General features: G+C 51.3%; 2 protein-coding genes across 5 annotated transcripts in view; both read right to left on the bottom strand.

The window, feature by feature from the left end:
- epn1b (epsin 1b) overlaps positions 1 to 16551 on the bottom strand; it is an 84097-nt gene that overhangs the window by 48777 nt on the left and 18769 nt on the right. The gene's annotated exons all lie outside the window — the stretch shown is intronic.
- LOC143013877 (CCR4-NOT transcription complex subunit 3-like) lies at positions 1530 to 16411 on the bottom strand. 4 transcript variants are annotated; one of them, XM_076167583.1, is made up of 19 exons: positions 16108 to 16411; positions 13195 to 13257; positions 12271 to 12338; positions 11954 to 12028; positions 11641 to 11730; positions 10756 to 10884; positions 10557 to 10652; positions 9278 to 9406; positions 9069 to 9159; positions 8847 to 8980; positions 8203 to 8250; positions 7133 to 8111; positions 6758 to 6863; positions 6313 to 6577; positions 6119 to 6215; positions 5698 to 5896; positions 4353 to 4485; positions 4096 to 4269; positions 1530 to 3945 (listed from the first exon to the last, which is right to left on the bottom strand). In XM_076167583.1, exons 2-19 carry the CDS (start codon positions 13217 to 13219, stop codon positions 3847 to 3849), a joined length of 2937 nt encoding a protein of 978 aa, XP_076023698.1. In that variant the 5' UTR covers positions 13220 to 13257; positions 16108 to 16411; the 3' UTR covers positions 1530 to 3846. The 4 variants fall into 4 exon arrangements, with proteins under 4 accessions (XP_076023698.1, XP_076023696.1, XP_076023697.1 ...); XM_076167581.1 differs by having other exon boundaries at positions 8194 to 8250; positions 16108 to 16410; XM_076167582.1 differs by having other exon boundaries at positions 8194 to 8250; positions 9278 to 9400; positions 16108 to 16410.

Here is a 16551-nt window from a genome sequence, read left to right as displayed (position 1 = left end):
GAGGAGAGAGAGAGAGAGAGAGTTGCGTCATCTGATGTTTACAGCACACACACATGATGAGTGTGTCCCTCCTCTTTGGGTTTAACTGTAGGATAAAGAAAAAGAAAGTCAGGAATCAATAAGGTTAACCGCACATCGTCTTTATTCTACTATGATCTGTTCAGAAGAAGAAGATGAGAAGAAGACGAGGATGAAGAAGAAGTCCCTCTGTGCCCTTCTTCCATCTTGTTCAGCTTTTACATCACTTCCTCCAGGGCAGAGGTGTGTGTGTGTGTGTGTGTGTGTGTGGTGGGACTGCCAGACCTCCATACAGTCAGACAGGAATGAGTCAAAGCGTCCTCTGGCCACACACACACACACACACACACACACACACACACACACACACACACACACACACACACACACACACACACACACACACACACACACACACACACACACACACACACACACACACACACACACAGCCAATTAAAGCGCAGTGTCCCGCACCGTGGAGGTTTCTGATCCCGTCAGTTTTTAGAGACGGAACATTCTGGAGCGCCGTGATTCTTCCGCTGAAGTGATTTCTGCCTCGCGGGAGAAAACTCAACACAAACACAACAGACAGTCAGCGCGTCACCATGGTAACGTGGGATCGGAAGGATCTGGAATGCTGAAACACGGAGAACCGACTGAAGGAACGTTTAGTTAAATTCAATTATCTTTATTGATTTCTTTGATTTAGCTGCTGTTTTGTAAAATGTAAATTTCTAATACAGATAATCAATAAAAACATCAGACATCTAACGGTTCAAACCACACACACACACACACACACACAGGAAAAAGGAATATCTGCGGGCGCTGACCTGGGTTAACACGTGTTATGATGCGGCGTGCACGCAGCCGCTCATCCGAGAGAGCGACCCAGAGCAGCGCAGCGCCAAACAGCCGCGGAACCATATGGAGGCAAATCCCCAGATGCTGCTCTGCTCTACATCAGGTAAGAGACGAGGAGGAGACGAGCCGAGGAGACGAGCGGAGGAGACGAGCCGAGGAGACGAGAGCAGCACACCAACACAGGAGCTGCAGACTGAAGTTACTGCAGGATAAAGATCCATGACTACACACAAGGGTTCAGGGTCAAAGGTCAGAAGTTAACACGTTAGTATGTAAATAAACTTTTCTCTTCATGTCCACGAGATGATAACACGCAAATACAAACTCCAAAACGTTTCCCGGCCTGTAAAGAATCACAGACGGCACCTGAAGCGTCTGTGACGTCATAGGTTCATCTGTAACGGTTTAATAATAAGGCTGCAAGTCTGCGTCAGTGCAGACGACCCATGACTACGTTACCATGGCGACACCAGCGCCGGAATCACCGCCGTCTCCGAGGTGACCTTAAACGCAACGCGTCGCCAAAAACACGGAGCAGAAATGAAGACAGGGGGCGCTGTTTTCTGAAAAGTAATTCTTTTATTAATATTTTACAATCCTTTATTCATGGTTATGTCATTATTTACTTTGTTTTTCAGCGCCACTTTGAAAGTGTCATTATTCCACGCTGTCCTGACGACATCAAACAAAAAATAAAAACCAAAGCAGAGGTCAGAATGAGCGTCTATACAAACACTTTAGAGGAGGAGCAGAGGGGTTCACATCCCCTCCAGACAACACGGGGAGAGCAGAGCTGTCAGTCGAGCTGCGGGCCTGCATCTGTGTGTGTGTGTGTGTGTGTGTGTGTGTGTGTGTGTGTGTGAGGGGGAAGGGTGCTCTCCCCATCTCTGTAAAAACACAAAGCTAACAACGAGTTCAACAAATACAAAATATAAAGATGGTCGCTCATCCAGGTGCTGCTCCAAACATTGGAGGATAAAATCGTGTTGGTTAAAAAAAAAAGAAGAAGAAGAAGAGAAGAAGAAGAAGCCTTGAGAAGGGCTGCGAGCGAGGAAAGAAGTTTACCAAACTAAATTTAAGCGCACAAATCTGAGCGAGGGGGGAGGAGGGGTGTCGTGGTGATGAAGGTGAAGATGAAGAGCTGCTGACAGATACATTTCCTCTAAAAACACTTCCTGAGAAATAAAGGAAACATCTACCTGGCCTGGGGGGGAGAGAGAGGGGGAGGGAGAGAGAGAGAGGTGAGTGGAATCCAAAGCGTTTGGGCGGCGGCTTGTTGCGACGGGTGTGAGGGGGTGGAGCCTCAGGAGGAAGCAGAGGAGCTGCTGGGAGTCGGAGGGGAGGGGCCAAACCAGAGACGGCGCCGGAGAAGCTGGAAAGCGGCGGCGATCACGCTGAGCGTCGCTCTGTCTCTGAGCCGACGTGTTAACCAGCCAAGAACTGAGCCTGGAATCAGAACGGCCCCCTGCTGGGGAGTAACGCCTCCCCCTCCCTGCTGTGACCGAGGAGCGCTGCAGCCGTGATCAAACGCTTCTTGCTCTCTCTAAACGTTGCGGACCATCATTTGCGATCTACGAGTCTGCGTCTGCCTCCAGGGCAGCAACACCGATGGGTCACGCCCCCACAGGATGAACGCCCTCGCTCGCTCGCTGTCTTTACCAGGATAAAGGAGACGTAAAGGGAACCTGGGGGCCTCTGAGGGGGAGGCGCTGGTGAACAGGGCCTGCTGGTGAACGGGTCAGACCGCTCCTCTTCAAAGAGAAACCTTCAGCCAATCAGATTCAGGCATTTGCGGAAATCTGACTGGTTGAACATCGCTCTTTCACATTTTGAGCGTGAGCATTAAAGAGTTAAAATGAGATATGTTGGAATGCTGCCGTCACGTCTAACGGACCCGGAGTCAGCAGGAAGTGAACGCCACATCCGGCTGTGAGCGATGATTGTTGGCTATCGATCAAAAACTCATTCATTATAAAAACAGCAAACACTGACATCTGTCCCACTGAGGTCCAGACGGCTGTCTCAGTACGATGTGTTGCTCCTGAAGCCTCCGGGCTGCTGGGGTCAGAGGTGGACGGAGGTGGAGGACAGACGGGCCAACGCGGGGCGGAGAAGGATTCCCAAAACCAAGCCAAACCACTCTGGCGGCTTCACGGGGCAACCTGTCACCTCAGAGGGAGGGGTTAAGTGCTAAAGAGGGCTGGAGTGGAGGAAACGCGCCTACTCCTCATCGCCGTGACGCCGTCGCTCCTCGATGAGCCCTTGTAGTAAAAAAACGAGAGAGCGGCCGCGTCGCTTCTCTTCCACTTTATTTAGCTGCCGCCTCCTGCCAAACCTCGGCAGAAGCAAAGAAGTCGTGTGCCCTTCATCCCGCGTCTCCTTAGTCATCGGGTGTTTGCCATCTGACTGAGCTGATAAAGGAAAACGGCGAGCTGGCGTGATGACGCGGTTGAATTAGGGTTAGTTTTTGTTAGAGCGCCGCAGAGGGAGGGGTTCAGAGCCCGAAACGGTGCGATAGCCAATCATCTTTGGTTCTGTAGGGGGCGACAGAGAGCAAAAGTGTGAACTTAAAGCTAAAGTAAGGAGAGAAGGAGAGAGAGAATGATTATCTGCCAAAAACAAACCAAAGCCTTTTTTCTCTCAGAGAGATTTCCAGTTCAGGAAGGAGGAGCTTGAATGTGATGATGATGATGGAGGGATGAAGGGAGGGAGGGAGAGAGAGGGGAGGGGAGGGAATGAAAGGGTGGAGGCGGAGGCTTGGATGAGGATGGTTGGGGTGCGAGGAGGGGGGAGGAGTTTCACGCTGCCCCGCCCCGCCCCCAAACGTCTCCTTTCCACAACACGTTGAGGTCAGATCCAGGAATGTCATCGGTTACGCCCCCTCCCTCCCTTCCCCCCCTGCCCCTCTCCCGCTTCCTCTGCTGTCCGTTTGTCCGTCCGTCCGCTCTTCTTCTTGCCAGGTCACTGCAGGTCGCGGTCCTCCAGGTACCGGTACTCAAATGTGAAACCTTCCTTCTTCCTCTGGCCCCATTTCTCGTAGTCAAAGTAAATGTAGGTTCCCTGCAGAGGAGAGAGAAGCAGACGGGTCAGCAGGGCCGTCAATCAGGGCTTTAGTGCCAAAACGCAACGGGGATGAGAAACAACGGAGTGTGATTTCCGTGGCGGCGGGTGCAAGACGCCTGCCGTGTTTGGCGCGGACGGAGGATTAACCTGGAATTTAAATGCGGATGGACGCGTGTCTGCGGTCGAGGCTCTGACCTGCTCAAACTCGTCCGTGATGGTCTTGGGCTCCTCGTGCCTCTGGAACCACATCATGTACTTGGTGTGGAACCTCCAGGACTGTTTCTTCAGGGCCTTGGCTGCCAGATACTGGGCCTTGGTGCCCTGCAGAGAGGAGGAAGAGGAGGTTAGATACAGAGTAGAGCAGAGAAACCCTGTAGATCCTCCAGAGCTGTGCTCCGTCTTACCTCCAGGTAGTAGAAGATGAAGAAGAGGGTCTCGGTGGAAAGCCTCTGGTAGAACTCTACTGTGTCTGAGTGAGGCGGGGGCACCTGGTGGTGGAAAGGCAGCGTGGGGCAGGGGTTCCTCATCAGGTACTGCCTGTGGGGTCCATGGAGACGCCGGGGGACAGGAGGACATGAGGGAGGAGGAAGGAAGTGATAGAGGGTTAGAGGGTTGGAATGTTTGCTCCCTTGCTGCAGCACCACTGTGCAAACAGAGCACACACAGACAGGTAGTTGCCTTTAAGGCCCTGCAGCTCCGTCTCACTGCACGTCCGATACATTTACACTACAAGCACGAGGCCCAATGAGTGAAAACAGAGCGCGTCCCCTTTAAGGAGCGTAGGAAAGCGGAGTGAAGGCCATTTGTGTTACATTCAAGTGCCGACGTCACATTCTGGTTTGAAAATAGCTGAAAGGCTGCGGGCTGGATGGTTTCTTTGGCTCTGACCTCTGACCTCCTCCTCTTACTGTGGAACACAACAGGTACTGTGGGACAAGAGGCTCTGAGTGTTTGGATTTAAATGTCAATTGTACCTGTGTGGGCTGAGAGCGGGATGCTGTCAGAGCTCCTCTGTTATCCTCTGAGTGTGTGTGTGTCTGTGTGTGTGTGTGTGTGTGTGTGTCTGTGTGAGAGAGAGAGTATGTGTGTGTGCGTGCGTGTATCTGTGTGCGTGCGTCTGTGTGTGTGAGTATGTGCATGTGTGTGTGTGTGTGTGTGTGTGTGAGTGTGTGTGTGTGTCTGTGTGTGTGTGTGTGTCTGTGTGAGAGAGAGAGTGTGTGTGTGTGTGTGTGTCTGTGAGAGAGAGTGTGTGTGTGTGTGTGTGTGTGTGCGCGCGCGTGTATCTGTGTGCGTGCGTCTGTGTGTGAGTATGTGCATGTGTGAGAGTGTGTGTGTGTGTGTGTGTGTGTGTGTTACAGCTGTTTGGTCAGAACAGAACAGCTGATTTTTAGATGCTTGAACTCTTTTTGTCTCAGAGAAACTTAACATAAAGAGTTAAACCTGAGCAGCTTCCTGTTACCTGATGAGTGATTGATCTCTTTTATTCTTAAGCCAAACTAATGTGGAATAAGAGCTCAAACATGTGGTCACTGTGTCTCATGTCTTTATCAGATCAATCAGCGTCTCCTCTCCTGAGTTCAGGTTCAGCCTCAGGCACAGCGCCCCCTGCTGAGCAGATATTAACTATTTCACAACCAGATGAAGAATTCTGTCCCGTGGTTGAAATGTGACTTTACTCCAGACGTTGAATTTCAAACCCCAGACGCGAGGAACTTCCACGCCTTTAAACCCGAGCCAACGAGAACGCACCTGATCCTCTCAGAGTCGGAGGGGTGGGGCATGTGCGTCCACGCCGCCTCCTCCATGGCCTGTTGGTACAGCTGGTCTTTGGAGAGCGGGACGGGGCCCAGCGGACACACGCCCAACGACGGGGGGATGCTGACCTCAGAGAGCGAGGACTGGGGGGCCGACGGGGGGCCTGAGGGCGCCGTAGTGCTGGGGAAGATGTCTTGGGGCGAAGGAGGAGGAGGAGAGGAAGAGGAAACGGGAGAGAAGCGAGAAAGAGAACAGTGGAGGTTTTACTTCATAGGCTGAGTGTGGGAGGTGAGTTGTGACATTTTGTTCTGTTAAACTATTGTGATTCTATTTCTGCTCAGGGGGGCAAACCTTAGTGAAGTGTGTGTGTGTGTGTGTGTGTTTGTGTAAGTGTGTGTGTGTGTGTGTGTGTTACCTGGCGTGAGGTGCAGGGAGGGAATGTCTCCCTCCATCCCTGAGTTGAGTGCTGCTCGCTCCGCCATGGACTTCAGGCTGCTCAGAGGCTCCTGGGGCTGAGGCACAGACAGACAGAAGGACTCATGGGTAAATGTGTCACGTGTGTGTGTGTGTGTGTGTGTGACCTGCAGGCTTGTGGTGTCACACTCTCACCTTGATGCTTTCGGAGGCCTGAGAGTAGGACAGAGGTCCGTTCAGGAGGCTGCTGACCGTCTTGGCCTCGCTGTAGGAGGCCGGAGACGGGGAGCTGGAGGACAAAGTCAGAGAGCCGAGCAAACTGGGCCCAGTGTCTTTACTGGGAGAGGACAGGGAGGTTAACACACACCTGGGCTTCTTGTTCTGGGAGGGAACGCTCGACTCCATCTGACTCACGTACCTCAGACTCTCCATGAGTGCTGATGAGCTACTGCAGAAATCACTAGGAGACGGGGAAAGGTCACAGGTCACATGTTCAGATGATTCCTCCACTAAAGACGACACAAACTAAACCTGCTGTTCTGTTTCCTGTTTCAACCTCAAGTTGCCGTGACGACGCCAAAATGCCAGAGCGGATCGTCTTCACACCATTGAACAAACAAGTGAGGGAATGAATACTCACGGCTGATTGGCTGAGGAGGTCAAAGAAGACAAGGGTTGGCTGCTCTGTGATTGGCTGGCACTTAGGATGGCGTCTGTGGCGCTGTCTGACACCACCGCACTGTAACCTGCAACACAGCAGAGGACACAGAGCCACCTGATTGGTCGACTGCTCGGAACCACGGAAGACCGCACAAGCTGGATAAATACGTTATCTCACACACACACACACACACACACACACACACACACACACACGCGCACACACTCACACACACTATAGTCCATATAGATTGATAACTCTAAACTGAACGTTTCTACAGGATGAGGAATCAAACGCTCAGTGAACCTATGAGTCACTTCCTGCCTGATCTACAGGAAACGTCCGTATACTCACTCGTGCTCCCGTTCTGCTTCTGTAGACTGGGCGGCCTCACCAGCAGCGAGGAGCTTCCTCCCAGCACTCCGCCCCCCGGCGCCCCTGAGCCGCCCCCGTTGCTCCCGATGACGCCCACGTTGCTCCCGGGTGCCAGACCTCCGACCGGGCTGGGCGCCAACAAGGACGACCCCTGCAGGCTCGACGGGCCGGAGCCCAAACCCAGCATCCCCGAGCCGATTCCGCTCACGCCCGGCGCCGCGCCCAGCAGACCGCCCGTGGAGGACGTCGGCCCGCCGACTGTGATGTTTCCGCTGCCTATGGACCCCAGAGCGTTGTTGGTTGACGTGGCGACGCCTCCTATAGAGCCCGGCAGGCCCGAGCCCACGGCGGCCGCCTGAGAGTACGGCGTGGGGGTGGAGCTGGACAGGAGGCTCGCCATGGAGCTCAGGGACGCCGGCATCCCTGACAGGCCGAGGCTCCCGGACATCTGGCTGGCGGCCATGGAGGCGGGGCCGGACATGACGCTTTTGGCCAGGGAGAGGCCCAAGCTGAGGCCCAGGCTGTTGGACGTGGACGTGGAGCCGGACAGGGACAGGGGCTGGGGGTTGGACGTGAGCAGACTCTGGGCGCCGACGTTGGGGGGAGAAGAGGCCAAGGAGGGGGAGATGGGGGCGTGGCTGTTGATCGTGGCGATGGCGTTGGCGATGGAAGGAGCCGAGGAAGAGGAGCTGGCTAAGATCTTGACCTGCTGCTGCTGCTGTGAAGGGTAAGGCTGTTGCTGGGTGACGTTGCTGTAGCTGCCGGCTGAAATGTTGGCGAGGAGACCCCCCGCACTGCCCAGAAGACTGTTGCCCCCCGAGCCGCCGCCTCCACACCCGGCCATGGTCGCCATAGAGACCAGGGAGGATGAAGGCAGCCCAGAAACGGAGGAAGAAGAGGAGCAGGAGGAGGAGGAGGAAGATAAGGAGGAGGAGGGGTTTCCGTTCTTCACAGGTGACTGTAAAGGAAGCAGGGAGACGTTAGAGAGCAGAGACCTGAGTGACATCATGAGGAGGAAGAGCTATCACCTCGGGCCTCACCTGACTTACTTCACTGTCTGTTGATCTTCCTCTCTTCTTGTCATCTTCAGAGTTCTCCTGAAACGACAGGAAGCTTCACATTTAGCTACGATGACGTGTGAGGTGTGAAACATGAACAGGAGCAAGCAGAGCCACGCCCCCCGCGCCGGCGAGGTCGGACTGACGGGCGTTCACCAGGAGGGAGAAGGTGAGCCTGACCTTCACTTCACTGACTCCACCTCCAGGAATCCTTCCTGCTCTAAACTCTCTCACCGCTTCACTCTGAGGCTAAACTTCACGCCGGCGGCACCAAAGCAAAGCCACGCCCACTATTCAGACCTGTGGCGGGCTTAATAACTACTCATACAGAATGTGGGAGAGGGAGGAGAGGAGGAGGAGGAGGAGACACAATGACACTACAGCAGCACAATGGAGACGCACAATAGCTGACAGACGACCGCACACACAAAGGCAATTATACCACAATTACATTGCCGACGCAACAATGGGCTCCATTTTCCAAAACTGCCAATATGACATCATCATAACCATGAGGAAGGGTAACGATCCGCCTACATGAGGAGACGAGAGCTCAGCAGGCTGCGGTGGGAGGAGGAAGAGGAAGAGGAGGAGGTCTAGATCTGTTATTTGTGTTTAGTTTGGTTCTTTCTCACCGTAGTGCAGTTGGCAGGCGAGGGGGGGATGGGCGAAGACGAGGTGGTGGAGGTGGGCGTGCTGCTGGAGTGCTGGAAGATCTCATCCTCTAAGTGCGAGTGTCCCGGCGGGGAGGTGGCGGCCAGAGCTTGAGCTGGAGGAAGAGGAGGAAGAGGAGGTCAGTGGAGGAGAGGAGGACAGACAAGGACAAAGTCCACTGGCAGCTCTTCATCCATACTTACGGATGTCATCCAGATCCAGATCATCGTAGAGGAACTCGTTCTCCTCAAAGTCAGGGTCTTGTGATGAGTCCAGGTAGTACTCCACGTCATCCTGCAGGCAGAGAACCACATAAATAAGGTCAACGAGGTCATCCGGCTTCCTTTATGGTGTGACGTCATCAGGGATTATGTCACACGCTCCCTCCCTGTGGAGGACAGGAGCCACAGACCTTTATCTTCCTGATGGAGTCCACCTGCACCGAGTCGTTGTCCAGCATCCTCAGGATGGTCTCCAGCATGCGGATGTGGTAGCGGTGCTTTTCTATGAACGTCTTCAGCTCCTCAATGCGGTCCTGCTTCTACACAGAAATGGAAGAAGAAAAAAACAGACCAAGAGGCAAACTGGAGATTACTGGGGTTTGAGTTTAAGAGAGGATCAAATTCATAAACCTGAGGTGATCGCGTTTCACTCCAGTCTGCAAAACTCTGGAGAAAGTAAAAGCTAGGAGGAATATGCTGACGTAACCAAAGGACCAAACTCCTGGCAGGTAGAGAGAGAGAGAGAGCGAGAGAGAGAGAGAGAGAGAGAGAGAGAGAGAGAGACGCAGAGCAGGAAGTTCTGCTTTGTGAGCAGCTTTTGGTTTAATGCATCGCACAGCAAAGGAACAGAACACCTCAATATTTAATTGTTCCTCCTCCCTGAGGTTCATTCATTCACAATCTGAAGCACTTAGTTCAGTCAGATCGCATGTTAGGTACGTCTGCTCGACTCGGTGCTTCAGGTCTCTGCTTGCTCGTCATTCAGGGTGAGACTAAGACTGAACCAGCAGAGACTTGGCTCGCCTCCTTCTCCCTGCTGGAGTCTGCAGACACTTGGAGCATGAAGGACCTGTTATCTTTAGCTGGGGCGAGTTTGTGATCAGACGGGAGGAGAAGCTGAGGCTGATCTGAGCCGCTCACACACTCAGCCTGTGTTTAGTACGATGCATTAGAGAGTGAAGCTGTTTAATCTCAATGCATATTAATGCAGCTCAGCACTCATCAGGGCTTAGAGGCTCTGAGTGGACTAAATATAAACTCCAGAGGAGGAAACACATGAATGGAGTGAGTGACAGACGCTCTCTGCCTCGGCCCGACCCGTCCTGACCTACAGAGGCACAAACATCACTTAGACTCAGCCCAATGTGAAACCCCGTCAGCAGCGGCCCTTGTTAGCTTCCTGAGCACGCAGAGACATAAAAGGTAAACACAATGCAAACTAAGCACATACATAAAACGCCTGGTCTCAGCTAAAACGCCTCGCCGGGCAGCAGGAGTGAAAACTCTGAACCCTCCCTCCCCTTTCTATTATCAAATATTAATTAGATTTATGATGAAACAGAAACGTTTACACTGTCAGTCAAGATGTGAAAGAGAGAGAGAGACAGAGAGAGACAGAGAGAGACAGAGACAGAGACAGAGAGAGAGATTCCCTCTCTCCCTCAGTGATGAAGAGGAGCCTATACTGACATCTTTGTCTCCCTTCTTCTTCCTGGTCTGCACTGACAGAGACTCCACTTCGCTCTCAAACTGGTCCACCTGCATGTTCAGCGTGTCGATTGTGTTCTGAGGGAGGAAGAGGTCACAAAGGTTAAACATGGTTTAGGCTCCCTGCTGCAACGCAGCCCAAAGGGCAGGTTTGACCTTTGACCCTTCTTCTTCTCCTCACCGTTAGCCAGGTGCCGACCTCCTCCTTCTCCTTCTGGGCCGGGTCCACCTTCTGAGCCAGGCCCAGCCCCTCTTTGGAGTACGCCTTTGTCTTGGTCTCCCTCTCCACGATCTTAAAGCGCTCCATTTGCTGCGGGCAGAGAGACGGTGAAGGACACTCAGGTTAGCCAACATGGCCGCTACTAACAGGACCACCAGCTGTGTTTACACTCAGTCAGCTCCCGCACTACAGAGCTCTCTGCACATCTGGATGGATGAAAAAATAAACTAAACTCCAAGTGTGAATTTCACATCAACCAGAAAGTAGATTTTCACAAACTTTTGCTTTTGTCTTTGAATGCCTCTGCAGTTGTTCAGTAACCGTGACGATAAAGGAGCCGTGAAATGCGACGACTCAGCAATAATAAATGTCCGCCTGGGACTGGCGGAGCCATTAGGGCCAGGGAGCAGCCGAGCAGAAACGGCACCACGCCACATCCTGTTAACTTAGCGTGAACGCTGTTCGGGCGGCGGACACGTGAACACATGAGACGCCGGGTGTTGTATATCAGAGCGGCCCCCTCCCCATGTATGCATGTATGTACAGGACCTGCATGTTCACAGCAGCAGCAGCAGTGTGTTCAGTGAGTGTAATATGACTGCAGACCAGTAGAGGGCAGAGTTCCCTTTCATCAGTGCCTCTTTCATTCAGCTTCACTCAGAGAGACAGACCTGCTTGGTTCAGACTAGTGTTCTGTCTGGACACTAAACAAGTTCTCATTTAGAAAGTCGGTGTGCAGCAGCGTCTTCGTCCTCTGGAGTGAGATGTCTTCTCAGTGTGAGGACATGGCTGAAGTGATGCAGCCAGAATAAGGCCTTAAAATGACGAAATAAAGTTCCTACTCACCGTTTCTATGAGTTTGCGATTCTCTACTAGCTGCCGTTTGTCTTTGATCTCGTTGGACGCCACCCACGTCTTGATCTGGTCTCTGAGACGCTGCAGGAGAGTGAGGGGAGACGGGCGGAGAGAGAGGACAGAGTGAGACACCTGAGGCTGTCTGCGCCTACAGGCTAGGCTTGGAGTTTGGTCCTCATGGTAACAGACTCCGGCTTTAGCTGACTGTGATGATATTTAATATTACACACCCACACACACACACACACACACACAGGCAGGCACAGACAGGCACACACACAGACACACACAGACACACACTAACCTGTAGCTTTTTAATCTCTTTCTTGAGATCTGCTTCATATTTCTCCTTCTGGTTTGCGTTTGCTGCGTTGTGAAGCTGCGGGGAGGAGAAAAAAAGGTCAACATCTCAATATGTAGATAATCAACTATAAGGAGTACGACAAAGGAGATCAATGTTTATGTTTCCACACACACACACTAATGAAAGTGCCTCTTCATCATCATCCTCACATATAGGATGTGTTTGTGTTTGACCTTTGGTGCTTTATTCACTATCATCATCAGAATGTGAAGGATCCTTCACTTCCTCCTGAGCTCTGATGTTTCCTGCCTCCTTACCTTCTGCCAGATGTCTTCAAACTGTTCCACTCCTTCCGCTACTTTTTTCAGACATCGATCTATTTCACCTGAGAGAGAGACGGAGAGACATCACAGCCAATCAGAGGACAGCAAAACAGGTCGCAGCACACACACACACACACTTTTAATACAAGTTTTTAAAACCATTAAACCTCCAAACCCAAAGGTTTAGGGGTCAGAACCAGGAGGAGCCGTGACAGAAACATGGTTGAGCTGAGGTTAACGCCCACTTTAGCGTGTTCCTCTGGTCATGTGACGCTCTTGCTCTGTTGTTGTTGTTGTCATTCTCTCCCTAATTCACTTTGGGCTCGGACCACATGATGGCGGTGGCGGCTCACACTGCCGGCTACTTTGAATTGGAAATCAGCGACCTGATCTCCGAGGTCGCGACGGCCGTGTCAGCAGTCAAATCACAATCGCCATAACAACTCAACATACGACTAGAAGACACGGAGGAAGAGGATAAAGTTTGTTTTTGGCTTTGACTCTGTATGTTTTAACGCAGAGCTGAAGGGACAAAGGCTGCGTTGCTTTGCTACATAATGAACTAGAAGGTTCTGATCATTGCCCCTCTGCAGGTTGAACACTTGTGGACACTTGAACATGCAGACATGCTGTGATAATCACGCCTCTATGTAGCAGACGGACAGGAAAGGCCTTAAAAGTGACACTTACACCGTTTACTGTTGACCAACTCCAAAATCAGATGTTTGCTAACAGCATCACCGTTTACAAACCGCTGCCAGCAAACACGACGCTCGTGACGGCGCTCTGAGCCAGCGAGCCAAACCGCCGCCACGCCGGCAAGCCCCCAGGCGAGGCGGGATCTTGTCACCGCATAGATGTAGTAGCCGTTAGAATGTTTGTTTGAAACTGGGCGGAGGGAGAGAGAGAGAGACTCACCTTGAAGTTTCCTTTTATCGGCCATGACTGATCACTAGGATAATGTCTTCATGCCTTCTTTCACTGCAGGAAATGGAGGAGAGAGAGAAACGTTTAGGATTCTGAATTTACATAACTCACTGAGGTGAAATGAGGAGGAAAGACATGAGGAAGAGGAGGAAGAGGAGAGGGAGTCTTATCTGAGCAGCACTAACGGCTCTGAGTCCCCCCTGAGCCTGACCTTTGACCTCACAAACATCCTTTACTGAACACATGGATTCACCTTCAGGCTTCTTCCTCCTGATGTTTGATGTTTGATGAATGTCTGAGTGCCATCATGCATGTGATCCTGTTGTGTGTCTCATTGTTGTGATCAGAATATAACAGTTTTGTTACTCGACACACTCAGAGTCACAATGAAGCCAGCAGGTACAACAGGTCGGACAGGAAACGTGCGGCACTTTCCCTTTCAGAGATCAAAGCAGCTGCAGCATCACGCAGACATGATCCCTCAGTGTAAGCCGGGCCGTTTACACGCTCTGACCAGATCATGTGTGCCCCCCAGCTGTTTGTTTCTAATGGCTGAGGCTGACTGAAGACACGTGAGGGACTGAAGCAGAAAGAGCAGACGTGTCCACAACCAGACCAGGTGACTTCAAGTCCAACATAGGGTTTAAAACTGCGTCACATACAACAGCCTCAGACTCTAAAGCACCTTGAAGTAGACAACAGAGATGTTCATCAAACTAGCTTCTCCCCGACTACGTCTGCTTCATCTCTGGCTCTCGACGCAATTCCACCATTTTCACCTAAACATTAAACTTCCATGACTGAGCTAAGGAGCTGGAAGCAGTGGGGCTAATTGGTTCTGAGTTAACGGTGTTAGAGGGTCTTTCCCTGTCACAGTGAAGTTCTGCTGGGCGAAGAGCAGCACGTCCAGGGGGAGCGTACACGGTTTTTACATTAGCGTGATGACAAACGCAGGCTCAGCAACTCACAAGGAACACTGCCTCATTAAGGTTCACTGCTGAGGTACTAATGAACTCTACAGCACTGGAATCTCATCTCCTGTCCAGGGCTCCTATAGGTGCATCTGCATACAATTAGCAGTTTAATTTTTATTTGTTGTGACCTAATTATAGAAGTGGAGACATGAATGGAGCCACCACAGCATCCGACTTAATGAATGATGTCATAGTAAACAAACACACTACTGTGAGCCTCTAAAGCCAAAGACGAGCCTTGTTTCCTTTCCTAACCACTAACAAAGGGCAGAGTTGGGGTGAAGGAGCGAGTTGGCATGGACCCTCCTGAGCCTGTGGTCGCTCACAGCCCTGCAGCTCTACACAGCTCCTCCAGGGCAAAGAGAGGAGGAGGAGGAGGAGGAGGAGGGAAGCTTCTCTGATGACCTGAGAGCCACATTCTTGCACTCAGAGGGGTTGTGTTGTTCAACCAACAGCAAAATGTAAAACGTCAAACTAAATGAGGGAAAACAATGCAAATAAATCATTAATGGTAATTAAAGGTAAAAATCATGCTTTTAATAAGAAAAGCATAGAAAATGAAGGTTGAGGCCAAATATCCAAGTTCAAGACGTGCTGGGTTTGAAACATGAAAGGACAGAGGAGACAAGGAGGGGAGATAAGGAGGGGAGAAAACATTCCTTAAAGTGATTCATGCCATGTGTTTGGAAACAAGATGTTCTGTTTGTCATGGAGTTGAAGGAACAGCTGCTAATCACACCATTACATCATCATCAGCATCACCATATAACGCTGAGGATAAGAGGAACCAACACCTGAGGGCTGAGGCCTGAGGGCAGACCTGAACCTGCACTGGGCTCATGGAGACAAAGGGCTCAGATCCTGATCCTCATGTTCAACAGGACACAGAGAGCCACAGATGCTCAACCTGCAGTCTGTGAGGAAGATGATGTTCCTCCTCAGGCTCCTAATCAGGCTCTGACCCCACTGTGTGATGAGCACTGACAGATTCACTGTCACACAATAACAATCATGACTTTGTCTCGCTCCTGCCCACATCACCCGACTCAAAAAACACAAAGTAATTCTAATTACACAATTATTAAAATGTTTTTGTTGAGTTTACCCAAATACCACTGAAAGTTATGGAAAAACAAGCTGATAAAAACCCTCCAGAGAGAGGAGAGAGGAGCTGCTCTGCCCTCCATGCTCACGCTCTGTGTTACTGTGAGGATGAGGAAGGATGAAGAGTCTCTGCTCTGTGCCCAGCACGATGCAGGGAAGCATCTGAGCAGCAGAGTGACACCATGAGGATCAAACTCTGCCTCCATGTTTCTCTGCTGTGTGTTTGAAACAAAAGCAGCTGCAACTTTTATTTATCCAGTTCTTAGTCACACTTTGGATTCCTTCTTTCTCACTTGGTTTCATTTTCAATTCCATAAATAAATCGCTTTAGTTGCCGTGTTGCTCTCAGTGTGTGACAGAGCGTGCTCGTTAGCTTTAGCATCACTTTTTACTACGGGCACACACACACACACACACTCTCACACATTCAAACTGACGAGGCGCTGAGTTTAGCAGCAGCTGGAAACACTTTCTGTCCAAGTCTGAGCTCAAAGTTTCTCCCCCTGAAGCGTGCAGACCGGCGAACCACCGGAGCACCGGGAGGAGATCCCGACTTCACCCGGGATGTTTATAAACAATGAGGGCATCCTCGGTGCCCCCGGCGGCCCGGGAACTCCGGTACCCGGCCACTCCGACACAAACTAGCCGCTCAACTTCTCCAAGTGGCGCCTTTTGTTCTAAAGTCAGAGCCGTGATGTGTGTGTGAGAGTGTGTGTGTGTGTGTGCGGAGCGGCAGCAGCGCTATTTGATGTGGAGGGAGACACAGTTTAGACACACTGAGGGGGGAGCGCTAAATTCAACACTTTCACATTTGCAACCAACGTACCTGGAGTTTTTCCGGATTCCGTCAGCTCCCCTCTGTCGCGTCGCTCCGTTAAATCTTCGGGGACTCAGGTTAAAAGCTATTTTTCTGATTTTTTTCAGAATTCTTCTCGCTAAACAATCACTCCGCAAATCCAAGATGGCTACCAGGAACACCTCCTCCTCCGATACCCTGATGGACGGTAGATCCCGCCTCCTCGGCCTCCGATTGGACCGCTAAGGCCACTTCTGCCATCCCATTGGTTGAATCTTGCTGTCATTCAATGGCGGCTGTTTTTACTACTTCCGGCGGAGTTCTCGCTATGATTGGACCTCGTGGAGAGGTAAAAGTGAACTCTTAAAGGATTCTGGGAAATTGAGTACATCCTTTCAAATTCTTTAGATTAGAATGAATTATAACATGTTTATGGTTGTAATATTTTAATTACAAATTTTTCTATAGACGTCA

The sequence above is a fragment of the Genypterus blacodes genome, unplaced genomic scaffold, assembly GCF_046128005.1.
Source record: "Genypterus blacodes isolate CSIRO-AG114 ecotype Tasmania unplaced genomic scaffold, CSIRO-AGI_Gbla_v1 ptg000163l_1, whole genome shotgun sequence".
NCBI classification, from domain to species: domain Eukaryota; kingdom Metazoa; phylum Chordata; class Actinopteri; order Ophidiiformes; family Ophidiidae; genus Genypterus; species Genypterus blacodes.
The sequence above is the reverse complement of the archived record's forward strand: the minus strand, read 5'-3'. Positions and strand labels throughout refer to the sequence as shown.